This window comes from Oncorhynchus clarkii, chromosome 25 (genome assembly GCF_045791955.1).
Source record: "Oncorhynchus clarkii lewisi isolate Uvic-CL-2024 chromosome 25, UVic_Ocla_1.0, whole genome shotgun sequence".
In the NCBI taxonomy this organism is placed as follows: domain Eukaryota; kingdom Metazoa; phylum Chordata; class Actinopteri; order Salmoniformes; family Salmonidae; genus Oncorhynchus; species Oncorhynchus clarkii.
The window spans coordinates 10,171,104-10,186,142 of record NC_092171.1 but is presented as its reverse complement, the minus strand read 5'-3'; the positions used below and the strand labels follow the sequence as shown (position 1 = coordinate 10,186,142).

Genomic DNA, 15,039 nt, shown 5'->3' with positions numbered 1-15,039 from the left:
TGCTAGTAGAATCACTCCCACATTCTAACAATACAAGTATTTTATAAAGCTTTGTGGATACATAATTGGAAATGTTATTGTCACTTACCCCAGGTGCAGGGTACGGATGTGACGTTTCATCCCCACGACAGACGTCAGAATCTTCCCACAGTTGGGCCACAGACACCTGTAGGCCACCTTCACTGAGTTCTGGAGAGAGGGAACACAAGTTCACAGTTAAGCAAGGTTGATGGAACTGACTCAACTCTAAATGAAGAACAAATAGCTAATAGCTGATGTGTTTGCCAGTCAATTCTGGTAAATTTTAGCAAGGTTATTTCCGTGACTACCCTACTCACCCTGCGTTTCCGTGGCGCAGGCTCATCAAACAGCACCTGCTCCAGCTCCATGTCCAATCCCTCATCAGTGGGTGTGGCCAGGCTGTGACCTTCTGTCTCTGTGATTGGCGGAGATGGGGCCGGGCTTCTGTAGCCACGGTCACAGCTCCAGTAGCCACTGCTGCCGCTGTCTGAGAGTTCCCCCGCCCCGCACTCCATGCCAGTAGAACCTGCTGTGTACACACACACACACACACACACACACACACACACACACACACACACACACACACACACACACACACACACACACACACACACACACATACACACACACACATATATTAGATTGAACCTGCAATGATTAATGACAAAAAAAATATATATATAATTAAGAGCTTATCAATCAATTAATATATCAATGAATTACCTATGACTGTGTCTCTGTGAGGTGGGCTCTGAACAACAGGGCTGCAGGACAGGCTGGTCAGAACGAGGGCTGCCATCATCTCATCCATATCCACTGACTCTGGACTCCTGGAGCTGGAGCAGGGAGAAAGGGGAGAGGGATTAGGTACATTCACACACACGCGCACACACACACACACACACACACACACACACACACACACACACACACACACACACACACACACACACACACACACACACACACATACACACACAGACAGACAGACAGACAGACAGACAGACAGACAGACAGACAGACGTATACCCTGCTCCCATAAAGATACACATGCCCAACCTCATACAGAACCTCCCACACTACATTATACTACCCTTACCTCCCCACACTACATTACACTACCCTTACCCCCCCCACACTAGATTACACTACCCTTACCTCCCCACACTACATTACACTACCCCTACCTCCCCACACTACCCTTACCCCCCCACACTAGATTACACTAACCTTACCTCCCCACACTACATTACACTACCCTTACCTCCCCACACTACCCTTACCTCCCACACTACATTACACTAACCTTACGTCCCACACTACATTACACTACCCTTACCTCCCCACACTACATTACACTAACCTTACCTCTCCACACTACATTACACTATCCTTACCTCCCCACACTACATTACACTAACCTTACGTCCCACACTACATTACACTACCCTTACCTCCCCACACTACATTACACTAACCTTACCTCTCCACACTACATTACACTATCCTTACCTCCCCACACTACATTACACTACCCTTACCTCCACACACTACATTACACTACCCTTACCTCCCACACTACATTACACTACCCTTACCTCCCCACACTACATTACACTAACCTTACGTCCCACCCTACATTACACTACCCTTACCTCTCCACACTACATTACACTACCCTTACCTCCCCACACTACATTACACTACCCTTACCTCCCCACACTACATTACACTACCCTTACCTCCCCACACTACATTACACTACCCTTACCTCCCCACACTACATTACACTACCCTTACCTCCCCACACTACATTACACTACCCTTACCTCCCCACACTACATTACACTACCCTTACCTCCCCACACAACCCTTACCTCCCCACATTACACTACCCGTACCTCCCTACACTACATTACACTACCCTTACCTCCCCACACTACATTACACTATCCGTACCTCCTCACACTACATTACACTATCCTTACCTCCCCACACTAGATTACACTACCCTTACCTCCCCACACTACATTACACTACCCTTACCTCCCCACACTACATTACACTACCCTTACCTCCCCACACTACATTACACTACCCTTACCTCCCCACACTACATTACACTACCCTTACCCCCCCACACTAGATTACACTAACCTTACCTCTCCACACTACATTACACTATCCTTACCTCCCCACACTACATTACACTACCCTTACCTCCACACACTACATTACACTACCCTTAAGTCCCACACTACATTACACTACCCTTACCTCCCAACACTACATTACACTATCCTTACCTCCCCACACTACATTACACTAACCTTACGTCCCACACTACATTACACTACCCTTACCTCCCCACACAACCCTTACCTCCCCACATTACACTACCCTTACCTCCCCACACTACATTACACTACCCTTACCTCCCCACACTACATTACACTATCCTTACCTCCTCACACTACATTACACTACCCTTACCTCCCCACACTACATTACACTACCCTTACCTCCCCACACTACATTACACTACCCTTACCTCCTCACACTACATTACACTATCCTTACCTCCCCACACTACATTACACTATCCTTACCTCCCCACACTAGATTACACTACCCTTACCTCCCCACACTACATTACACTACCCTTACCTCCCCACACTACATTACACTACCCTTACCCCCCCCACACTACATTACACTACCCTTACCTCCCCACACTACATTACACTACCCTTACCCCCCCACACTAGATTACACTACCCTTACCTCCCCACACTACCCTTACCTCCCCACACTACATTACACTACCCTTACCCCCCCCACACTAGATTACACTAACCTTACGTCCCACACTACATTACACTACCCTTACCTCCCCACACTACATTACACTACCCTTACCTCCCCACACTACATTACACTACCCTTACCTCCCGAAACACTACATTACACTACCCTTACCTCCCCACACTACATTACACTACCCTTACCTCCCCACACTACATTACACTACCCTTACCTCCCCACACTACATTACACTACCCTTACCTCCCCACACAACCCTTACCTCCCCACATTACACTACCCTTACCTCCCCACAATACATTACACTACCCTTACCTCCCCACACTACATTACACTATCCTTACCTCCTCACACTACATTACACTATCCTTACCTCCCCACACTACATTACACTACCCTTACCTCCCCACACTACATTACACTATCCTTACCTCCTCACACTACATTACACTACCCTTACCTCCCCACACACATTACACTACCCTTACCTCCCCACATTACACTACCCTTACCTCCCCACAATACATTACACTACCCTTACCTCCCCACACTACATTACACTATCCTTACCTCCTCACACTACCCTTACCTCCCCACACTACATTACACTACCCTTACCCCCCCCACACTAGATTACACTAACCTTACGTCCCACACTACATTACACTACCCTTACCTCCCCACACTACATTACACTACCCTTACCTCCCCACACTACATTACACTACCCTTACCTCCTCAAACACTACATTACACTACCCTTACCTCCCCACACTACATTACACTACCCTTACCTCCCCACACTACATTACACTACCCTTACCTCCCCACACTACATTACACTACCCTTACCTCCCCACACTACATTACACTACCCTTACCTCCCCACACAACCCTTACCTCCCCACATTACACTACCCTTACCTCCCCACAATACATTACACTACCCTTACCTCCCCACACTACATTACACTATCCTTACCTCCTCACACTACATTACACTATCCTTACCTCCCCACACTACATTACACTACCCTTACCTCCCCACACTACATTACACTATCCTTACCTCCTCACACTACATTACACAACCCTTACCTCCCCACACTACATTACACTACCCTTACCTCCCCACACTACATTACACTACCCTTACCTCCCCACACTACATTACACTACCCTTACCTCCTGGGCACATTGGGAACATCGATGCAGGAGGACACTTGGTATGGTTTCCTTGTGCTCTGTGTTGCAGCAGGAGGATGAGGAGGGACGGTGGGGGAGGTCCAGACGTCCTGTAGTTTCCTCAGGACATGCTGTCCCAGAGCAGGCAGCAGGATGGCCACCTCATTATCCACATGGTTGTGTTGCTCCACCACCCCTGTGCACTCACGCCCTCCACACAACACATACACCTGTGGAGGGAGGGAGGGTTTAGAGACAGTGACATGTTAAATCGGGGAGGGAGAGAGGGAGGGAGCGAGAGAGAGGGAGCGAGAGAGAGAGAGAGAGAGAGAGAGAGAGAGAGAGGGGCAAAGCGAGAGACAGACAGAGAGAGAGGGATAGAGAAGTACAATGACAAGTCAAAAACAACAAGTCAGAGTTAGTGTCAAGCTAGGGGGAGAGTGGTGCGAAAGACATAGAGAGACAGAGATAAAGAAAAAGAGAGACCGATATAAAAAAAGCGATGCCTTGAGGTAATCGTGCCACTGTGGCCATCAAACAGCCCAGTGGACAAAGGCAGAGTGACAGTGACAGAATGACAGTGGACTGCTGCCCAGCCTGTTCACCTGAGAGAGGAGTGAAATACTGTAGATGAGAAGAGATGGGATAAAGGCCAAGAGATACTGATTTACATCAACACTGAAAACGAGGGAAAGATAATGGGAACAGACAGTGACAGACAGACACATTGGCTGTTTTTCTCTCAAGCAGAAAACAGAAGGCTGAGACCACATTGGGATAGATACAGATCACCCTGTTGCAGGAGAACTTTCCTGCAATGCAGGAAATTGAAAACGTGTAGTGTATTTGAGGTTTAGGCTTCTGAATTTTGTAGTTTCCACTTTGAAATTTCAGACATGATTTTCCCTTACGAAAAATGTATCAACCCTTTCAAAAATGTCCATTAACTAAAGTAATTTCCTGTTGCTGCAGGATTCTTAAATTGGCTCAAATGAAGATACTACATCTGTAGTAGTTATGAAAAGTTACATAAGAACAGTGCATTCCACTTTTTTTCCCTCCCTCTCTTCTCTCACCTACACTCTGTCGATCTAGCCCCTTCTCTCCTCTACCCTCATTCCTTTCCCACTCTCCCTTCTCACCCTCCATCCCCCTTCTCTTCCCACCGCTCCCTGTCTCCCCTCTCCCTCACCTTCTGTCCAGGGTGTAGTTTGAAGTTGAACCTGCTGAGATGCTGGGGCCCTGGTGGTCCCATAGTTGGGCTCCCCACACCCCCCTCAGGGTCCCCGTGGGCCCCTGTCTCCAGTGTGCTCTCCATGGATGGGCAGGAGGTACACAGCAATGCCCCTAGGGGGGAACGCTTCCCCAGACGAGTCTTGGGTAACATGGTTGGGAGTAACACTGTGTCTGTAGACTCAGAAGATCTATTGAGGTTTGGTTCTCTGGAACAATGGCAAAGACTGGTCGTAGAATAGGACGGAGTGAAAGAGAGGTACAGCTGAAAGAGAAGAAACAAGATTGGAGAAAACGTCTTCCGCGATACTTCTGCGATGCGAATTGAATCCAGCCCTTAGAAATTGACCATCTGCTTTCAATACATTATATAACAGAGAAAATCGTTGTGCTCCATTTCCTATTGTATTTCACGCTTCAAAGCCCTATAAAGTTGCCTTCATTGACATTGTCATATCTGTCCAGATGCATGTGTTGATGCCATGAACCTTGATGGATTGATTAAATGTGCGGGGAAGGCATTTTTGGTTACATTTTTGAACACCCGTCTCAGACCACAATCTACCCCTCTACCCACCTCCTCGCCTTAAAAGCTCTTGGTTGAAATTGCTCCTGATCTTGGATAAGATTACCATATCCGCCAACCCTATCCTTGACCATTAGAGAGATAAAAACAAATTTGACCCCAAATCAGTGGGTAGAGGCGACCCCTTTTTTACACCGCCCTCTGACTATATACTGTATGTGTAGTGGCTTGGGATTAGATGGCTCAAGTTAATAAAGCTACAACTAGTGTTGCACGGTATACTGAAACTTCTGTACTTTTTCGATACTAGAACACGAAAAACGGTTCGGTACTAGAATATTTGTTACTTTCGGTATTTCTGTCAAATGTGTCTCATGGATCAAGCCTGTCTATATCAGTGCAGCCGACCCCTTATCATAGCTCACCCTGCCTGCTCCACTTACTCACTGCTAGCCTGCACTGGGAGTCTGAGCTGCATCATGTTAGCTCCACTCACTCACTGCTAGCCTGCACTGGGAGTCTGGGCTGCATTGTGTTAGCACCATACTCATGCTGCACAGAAGTTAACAGTCTTGGAGAAGGGCGCAATTCGGGGCGTTCCTGCATGTGGTCATTCTCGCATCTGCAGGAACACCTCTTGATACTTGTATTGTTACATTTTTAAGCTGGGACAGGTGGGGGCGCTCCAGTACAGTAGGTATCATAAGGGACATAGTATTTTCACGCTACTTTGATACAAAGTGATTTTAGTAGCAGGTTAGGAGAGCATTTTCGCTAACCGTAACCCCTTTCCTAACCTTAACCACAGTTTAAGTAGCACACGGTGTAACTCCCGCTTCCCGCCTGCTGTGTACCGGAATAGCTAAAGGGAAGCAGGGGCAACACCGGTAGACAGTGGGTGTGTTCGAGCGGTAAGCCTAACGAAGCCGACTGTAGACAAAAGTTGGCGAATGATGTCAGGGAGGTGCATCTGCGATAGCCGAGTTGAAAACTGTAGTGCTTTTCAAACAGCAAGGCTCAGATCAACTCAACATGGCAGTGTCAACATTGATGCAATTGCTTATAAAAGTTTTTCTTTATAAATGTAGAAAGAGACTTCTCTATACACCCCATATTCCACACTCACAAAATGAAAACATAGCGTGTGTGTGTACAATTAATTGGTTAGATATCAAATATCACTTTCATTTGTAGCCTATCACGTGTAGCTTTAGAATCGTGGCAAAGTTGTTTGCTGTTTCACAGTCATGTCTTTGGCCACGTTCGTGTGGGTCAAACAAAAACACCCTAAGGAGGCCATTTGGTAGGCCATTTGTTTGTCAACTATAGTTTGATAAATGCAGCTTCTCTTCTGTCATCATTTGTTGCCCCAGAAGACTAAATAAATAATAATATCTTACATTGATAGAATGAATGCATTAGTAATCTAGTTAACACTGGTAAAGTTGTCTGTTTCGTTTAGGGACCAGGGAGAAAACACAAAAACTCCCCAAAACAGTGAAAAACGGAAATTAGGAAATGAAAAGCTGAGAAAAGGACAAAACACATTTCTGATAAGGCTTCCTTTCATCTTGGGTGCATATTTTATGTGGTTCAAATACTGTCTGCTGATATAGTGTCAGAGATAACACATTACATGCACATTCCCATTTTCTCAAGCGATGCTGAAAGAAAGAAATCATATTTCTCCGCTCCTGTTCCCGAGACAAAATGAACATTGGTTGTATAATTTCACTGCAAAAATGCACAATTCTGCAGGAGTTAATATGATATTACACTACATGTGAGCGGTTATAGGCCTAGAGTCAGTGTCCAGATTTCAGTTACTCTTCCATTTAACCAATATGAACTTAAATCAGGAATATTCTGTTCATTCATGGATACAGGGATACTCATGAGCAGGATATCAAAGGTGCATGTAAACAGCATATCCCGACTAAAATGTTAAGCGGGATATGAGCTGCTATCTGGAATACTGTGTGCATGTAAACGTGGTCAGTAGATGAAGATACTGGTAGCTTCCAGCTTTGTAGGCTTCCCTTGCTAGCTGACAGCTAAAGCTAATATCAATCCACTACCCAAGTACTTTGGTTGCAGTGGTGTAAAGTATTTTAGTAAAAATACTTTAAAGTACTACTTAAGTAATTTTGGGGGGTATCTGTACTTTACTTTTTATATTATTGACAACTTTTACTTCACTACATTCCTAAAGATAATAATGTACTTTTTACTTCATACACTTTCCCTGACACCCAAAAGTTTTTGTTGCATTTTGACAGGAAAATTATCCAATTCACACACTTATCACGAGAACATCCCTGGTCATCCCTACTGCCTCTGATCTGGTGGACTCACTAAACACAAATGCTTCGTTTGTAAATGATGTCTGAGCGTTGGAGTGTGCCCCCTGGCTATCTGCCAATAAAAAAACAACAACATTGTTTAATCTAAGGAATTTGAAATGGTTTGTACTTTTACTTTCACATTTGATACTTAAGTACATTTTAGCAATTCCATTTACTTTTGATGCCCTAACCCATCTGGACAAGAGGAATACCTATGTGAGAATGCTGTTCATTGACTACAGCTCGGCATTCAACACCATAGTACCCTCCAAGCTCGTCATCAAGCTCGAGACCCTGGGTCTCGACCCCGCCCTGTGCAACTGGGTACTGGACTTCCTGACGGGCCGCCCCCAGGTGGTGAGGGTAGGCAACAACATCTCCTCCCCGCTGATCCTCAACACTGGGGCCCCACAAGGGTGCGTTCTGAGCCCTCTCCTGTACTCCCTGTTCACCCACGACTGCGTGGCCACGCACGCCTCCAACTCAATCATCAAGTTTGCGGACGACACAACAGTGGTAGGCTTGATTACCAACAACGACGAGACGGCCTACAGGGAGGAGGTGAGGGCCCTCGGAGTGTGGTGTCAGGAAAATAACCTCACACTCAACGTCAACAAAACTAAGGAGATGATTGTGGACTTCAGGAAACAGCAGAGGGAACACCCCCCTATCCACATCGATGGAACAGTAGTGGAGAGGGTAGCAAGTTTTAAGTTCCTCGGCATACACATCACAGACAAACTGAATTGGTCCACTCACACAGACAGCATTGTGAAGAAGGCGCAGCAGCGCCTCTTCAACCTCAGGAGGCTGAAGAAATTCGGCTTGTCACCAAAAGCACTCACAAACTTCTACAGATGCACAATCGAGAGCATCCTGGCGGGCTGTATCACCGCCTGGTACGGCAACTGCTCCGCCCTCAACCGTAAGGCTCTCCAGAGGGTAGTGAGGTCTGCACAACGCATCACCGGGGGCAAACTACCTGCCCTCCAGGACACCTACACCACCCGATGTCACAGGAAGGCCATAAAGATCATCGAGGACATCAACCACCCGAGCCACTGCCTGTTCACCCCGCTATCATCCAGAAGGCGAGGTCAGTACAGGTGCATCAAAGCTGGTACCGAGAGACTGAAAAACAGCTTCTATCTCAAGGCTATCAGACTGTTAAACAGCCACCACTAACATTGAGTGGCTGCTGCCAACACACTGACACTGACTCAACTCCAGCCACTTTAATAATGGGAATTGATGGGAAATGATGTAAATATATCACCAGCCACTTTAAACAATGCTACCTTATATAATGTTACTTACCCTACATTATTCATCTCATATGCATACGTATATACAGTACTCTATATCATCGACTGTATCCTTATGTAATACATGTATCACTAGCCACTTTAACTATGCCACTTTGTTTACATACTCATCTCATATGTATATACTGTACTCGATACCATCTACTGTATCTGCCTATGCTGCTCTGTACCATCACTCATTCATACATCCTTATGTACATATTCTTTATCCCCTCACACTGTGTACAAGACAGTAGTTTTGGAATTGTTAGTTAGATTACTTGTTGGTTATTACTGCATTGTCGGAACTAGAAGCACAAGCATTTCGCTACACTCGCATTAACATCTGCTAACCATGTGTATGTGACAAATAAAATTTGATTTGATTTGATTTGATTTGATAAGTATATTTTAAACCGAATACTTTTAGACCTTTACTCAAGTAGTATTTTACTGGGTGACTTTCACTTTTACTTGAGTCATTTTCTATTAAGGTATCTTTACTTTGACTCAAGTATGAAAATGTAGTACTTTTTCCACCACTGTTTGGTTGTGAATCACATAACTATACAAAAATGATACATTTCTTAAAAATAGTATTTGATAGGCTGAAATATTATTTTAGGACTTTTCTCAGCACTTAAAAAATGTGCAAACCACAATGCTAAATATGATTATTTCAAAGATGATTGCCACCAAAAGCATTAGTCATTCAATTATTTGGTCTCTCTCTCACATCTCTCCCAAAGAATATCAGCAAATGAAGTCATTACTGGTTAAAGAGACAGTGCACATTTTGATAAAAGAGGCTACTTCAATGCAAAAGATGCCCAAAGATTGTCGTGGTATCGTTTTGGTATCGAGTATTGTGATACTAAACATTGTATCGATATCGAAGTCAAAATTCCGGTATCGTGACAACACTAATTAGAACACAAAAATGTCCCATGATGACCTATTTTGGAGCCCTTCCATTTTGGACACTGTTGTTCATCATTAGATTTGTCTTGATACTTATTTAAAGAGAGGAAGGGCTGGTTGCTGGTCAGACCATCTACACACAGTGCTAAAGTTAGCTGCAATTCAACATCCCAATGGAATGTTTAGGCCTACCTTAGGTTTTAACATACAATTACGTAACAGTAGCCTGTTATATTATTATATATATATTATTAATATTCTCTTCAAACCAGACAGAATATGAATTACATAGTTATTACAAAAGAGTGCACCACTAATGACTCTTTCCACTTGTTGAATTTCATGTTATTCAAGTTACCCTGCACATATTCAAAATACATGATTATGTCAAAATACTTTGTATTTACCCTGCTTAGCAAAAAGGATAAAAGTCAAGACACTGCTCCAATGATAGTCTCCAAACAGTCTCCAATAAGTTGGGGTGGGATTCTTCAATAATACTCTCCCAATAATTACTGAACGTTCCCCTGCAAAGCGGAGGACTCATTCTACCACCAATCACGCTTCCTGTCTCACGTAGTCAATAAAATCACTATTTGGATGTCATCATGAAACTGATGCAAGTCTCAATAACAGAGAGCAAGACAGACACAGTGAGTCATCCTTTCTACAGAGTACAGAAGAAGAATTTACAGGTGGGAAAGATTTGGGGTGGGGGGTGTGGAGTGGAGTGCAGGGTGGGGGAGAGAGGAGGGGAGTGTGTGTGTGTGTGTGTGTGTGTGTGTGTGTGTGTGTGTGTGTGTGTGTGTGTGTGTGTGTGTGTGTGTGTGTGTGTGTGTGTGTGTGTGTGTGTGTGTGTAAGCAACACCAACGCCACCAGGGAAGCCAAAGACTGAGTAGTACAGATACTAATCACAAATCAAATGTATTGGTCACATGCACCTAATACAACAGGTGTAGACTTTACAGTGAAAGGCTTACTTATGAGCCCCTTCCCAACAATGCAGAGGTAAAAAGGAAGACAAATATTTTCTAAATAAAAAAGGAAATAGAAACACAATAAAAACAATAACAAGGCTATACAGTTGAAGTCGGAAGTTTGCATACACTTAGGTTGGACTCATTAAAAACGTGTTTTTCAACCACTCCAAATGATGTGGATATATTGAGCAACATCTCAAGACATCCGTCAGGAAGTTCAAGCTTGGTCGCAAATGGGTCTTCCAAATGGACAATGACCCCAAGCATACTTCCAAAGTTGTGGCAAAATGGCTTAAGGACAACAAAGTCAAGGTATTGGAATATTTGTGGGAAGAACTGAAAAAGCGTGTGCGAGCTAAGAGGCCTACAAACCTGACTCAGTTACACCAGCTCTGTCAGGAGGAATGGGTCAAAATTCACCCAACTTATTGTGGGAAGCTTGTGGAAGGCTATCCAAAACATTTGACCCAAGTTAAACCATTTAAAAGCAATGCTACCAAATACTAATTGAGTGTATGTAAACTTCTGACCCACTGGGAATGTGATGAAAGAAATAAAAGTGTATAAAACTGTACATAGAAGGAGTACCAGTACTGAGTCAATGTGCAGGGGTACGAGGTAGCTGAGGTAATTGAGGTAATACAGTATGTACATGTGGGTAGGGGTCTGTTGCTGAGAAATGCAAACTTCTAAAGTTTGTAATTTCCACTTTGAAATTTCAGACTCGATTTGACCGAATGAAAAGTTGATCAACCTCTACAAAAATGTGCATTAATTATAATCCGCATAATAATTCACATTTTCCTGCTGTAGCAAGATGGCTCAAATTAAGATTAAAATCTGTATGAAAGAAAACATTTGAGAGACTAGGAGAATGAGAGTGAGAAGGAGACGTCTCTTAAGGTCTGGTTGGCAACTGCCATAAAAAAACTCAAATTACAGTCAGGTTTTTTCTCTCCATCCCCCTCCTTGATTCCAGTAATGGTTGTTGTTGTAATAGTGAACTGATCTGATCGTAACAGCATTTCCTTTGATTGCACAACATTGGCCTTCTGTGTTACAGTAGCTCTCTACTGTACATGCCACAATCGCCAGTTACAGACGGCATACTTTATTTATTTGGCCTGTATTTAACTAGGCAAGTCAGTTAAGAACAAATTCTTATTTACAATGACAGCCTACTGTCAGGGGCAGAACAACAGATTTTTACCTCGTCAGCTTGGGGATTTGATCCAGCAAGCTTTTGATTTCTGACCCAATGCTCTAACCACTAGGCTACCTGCCGCCCCGGCCCATACTGTCAGGAATACTAGGGAAAAAACACATCCTAAAAGGTGTTTGTAATTCTGACCAGAATGTGATTATTATTATTTAACTATGCAAGTCAGTTAAGAACAAACTCTTATTTACAACGATGTCCTACACCAGCCAAACCCGGACCAATTGTGTGCCACCCTACGGGACTCCCAATCACGGCCAGTTGCAATGCAGCCTGGAATCAAACCAGGGTGTCTGTAGTGACACCTCTAGCACTGAGATGCAGTGCCTTAGACTGCTGCGCCACAAGGATACCTAGGAGGGCAAGGGGGGCGCAAATCCCCTTGAATGACAGATGAGGACCCTTTTATTTTTATTTATTTAACCTTTATTTAACTACCTATGCATGTGCATGCAAATGTAATCCTCTACTTTCTTAATATTTGTTTCTAAATATTATTTTCAGGAAAGCAATATTGTTTTATTTCAAATCAGTTTGCTCTGAAGAGTATGTCCTTGTAGGCGACTGTATTGTCCATGACAGACAGGTGGGGGTGTTCGTTTCATTTGGAACACACATTTTTATTCATATTTACTACTGTAACAGTTCAACACTGCATTTTAAAGAAATAGAATCGGCAAATTAGCATTATTTGGAGCCCCCCAAAGTTTGGCTTTTGTCCGCGCAGGAGGCCTTTTGCCTTTTGGTAGCCCATCATTGTAAATAAGAATGTGTTCTTAACTGACTTGCCTAGTTAAATAAAGGTTAAATAAAATAAAAATAAAAAATAGCTTTATTATCACTGTCATCATCATCGTCATCATCATCATTCTCATCAGTGTATATCTCCACATCTTTACTATTACTTCATGTAATAACATGATAATAACAACGCAGCATAATAACGTTGACCAGGGGGTGAATGGGAAGCTTTAATTCAAGGTGTCAATCAATGTCATCATCATTGCATTAAGAAGCGTTGTGCTTACAAAAACATCACTCTGAAGGAGTGTCCACCCCCTATCGGTAAAGAGTGGTATAACCACGCATGCCCGCACTAACTGCCCATTGTGTATTTCCCTTACCAAAACAACTTCTAGGTGAGCTTACTAACCATGGCGTTACATCAAAAAAAATACCATGAAAATACCACCATGTTATCCCTAATGCAGCAATATCCTCACTACAACACTTTTAATGTAAATATTTTATTCACCATAATGCATAATAATTGTTTTATTAGTATACATGTTTTTTGCATGTTTTACAGGTTCCACAATAATAGAATCATCTTGGAAGTTAAAAGGAATAAATTCATTAACAAGGTTATTGTAACAAAGGAGCACTGCGCACGAGAGAGTTTAGGATGCAAAACATGACTTTTACAGTAACCCAGCCTACATTCTGATACTCTGTTATGTTTTGAAAGAAAATGTCCGTACAGCACTACTCAGCATTGCTTCATTGAAGAATGATTGATGGCCCACAAATAAAAACAGTGAGTCTGTTTTGACTGCGTCCTCCTAATATTCTTTGCCACTCGACAGTTGATCAACATGGTCATATAAAAATGAGCCCCAATACATTTTGCAGCGATCAGATCAACACGTTTTTTTTTGTTGTATACCCTTACAATCGAGTCCTTATGCAATACAGAATAAATCTACTAGAACGTTGACAAGCATCGTTGAAAAATGCATCATAAACAGCACTTTTCTTTGAGAAAAACAACCCAAAGTTTCAATGGGTACAGTGCACTTACCTCCGCCAATTTTTTAACACACCCCCTTCCTTCAAGCTCGCTTTAACCGGCTGTAACTTGAAATGCTATTTTCTGTGCCTGGAAAAAGGGTTGTATGCTGGTTATATCCAAACCCGATATGGAGTCAGGGGCAGGATTGGAATGGAGCTTTTCTTCTGCTAAAACAGTCTCAAGTAAATACCATACAATGCCCTTGGACGCAAATAACCGTGTACTTTACATGTAGCCTCAATCGGATTGATAAATCAGCGGCGGTGAAACCATTTTAGTGTGGAAATATAGCTGTAGGTGTCAAGTTTTGATATTAAGACACGACATTCAATTCCGGGTTTTCTTCAACTCTATATTCAGCGGGGTTTTCAGGTCTTCTAGTAAACAAGCTAACCATGTGGTAAAGATGTCCGCGTTCATTGGTCAAACCCTGTTTTTCAAGACACACGTCCCACAAATCTCACTTGTTTACAGTGGCCTGTAGTTGGGCGTGCTTGAGTGGAGGGGAGCTCACAATGGACGTACAGTAACTAAACCAGGTTACATTGTTGTATCTCTGCCCTGCTGCAGAAAGCAAATAACTACGTTTAACGTTGTAACGTTGCTTCAGTGCTAGCTGGTCATAGGCTACTGGGGATGTTTGAAATGAATGAATGGAGAAAGACAAGCCTACTGATTATAAATAT

At 43.4% G+C, this 15,039-nt stretch overlaps 1 protein-coding gene across 1 annotated transcript in view; it reads right to left on the bottom strand.

Annotated features, from left to right (window-relative positions):
* The window catches only part of LOC139383310 (zinc finger protein 395a), a 29,000-nt gene extending 14,226 nt beyond the window's left edge, over positions 1 to 14,774 (bottom strand). The window contains exons 1-6 of the mRNA XM_071127790.1: positions 14,363 to 14,774; positions 5,225 to 5,530; positions 4,033 to 4,262; positions 748 to 860; positions 339 to 550; positions 89 to 189 (exon numbers count right to left, since the gene is read on the bottom strand). Of these exons, the coding sequence (XP_070983891.1) occupies positions 89 to 189; positions 339 to 550; positions 748 to 860; positions 4,033 to 4,262; positions 5,225 to 5,419 (851 nt within the window). The 5' untranslated portion in view covers positions 5,420 to 5,530; positions 14,363 to 14,774. The remainder of the gene's footprint in view (positions 1 to 88; positions 190 to 338; positions 551 to 747; positions 861 to 4,032; positions 4,263 to 5,224; positions 5,531 to 14,362) is intronic.
* Positions 14,775 to 15,039: the final 265 nt, after the last annotated feature.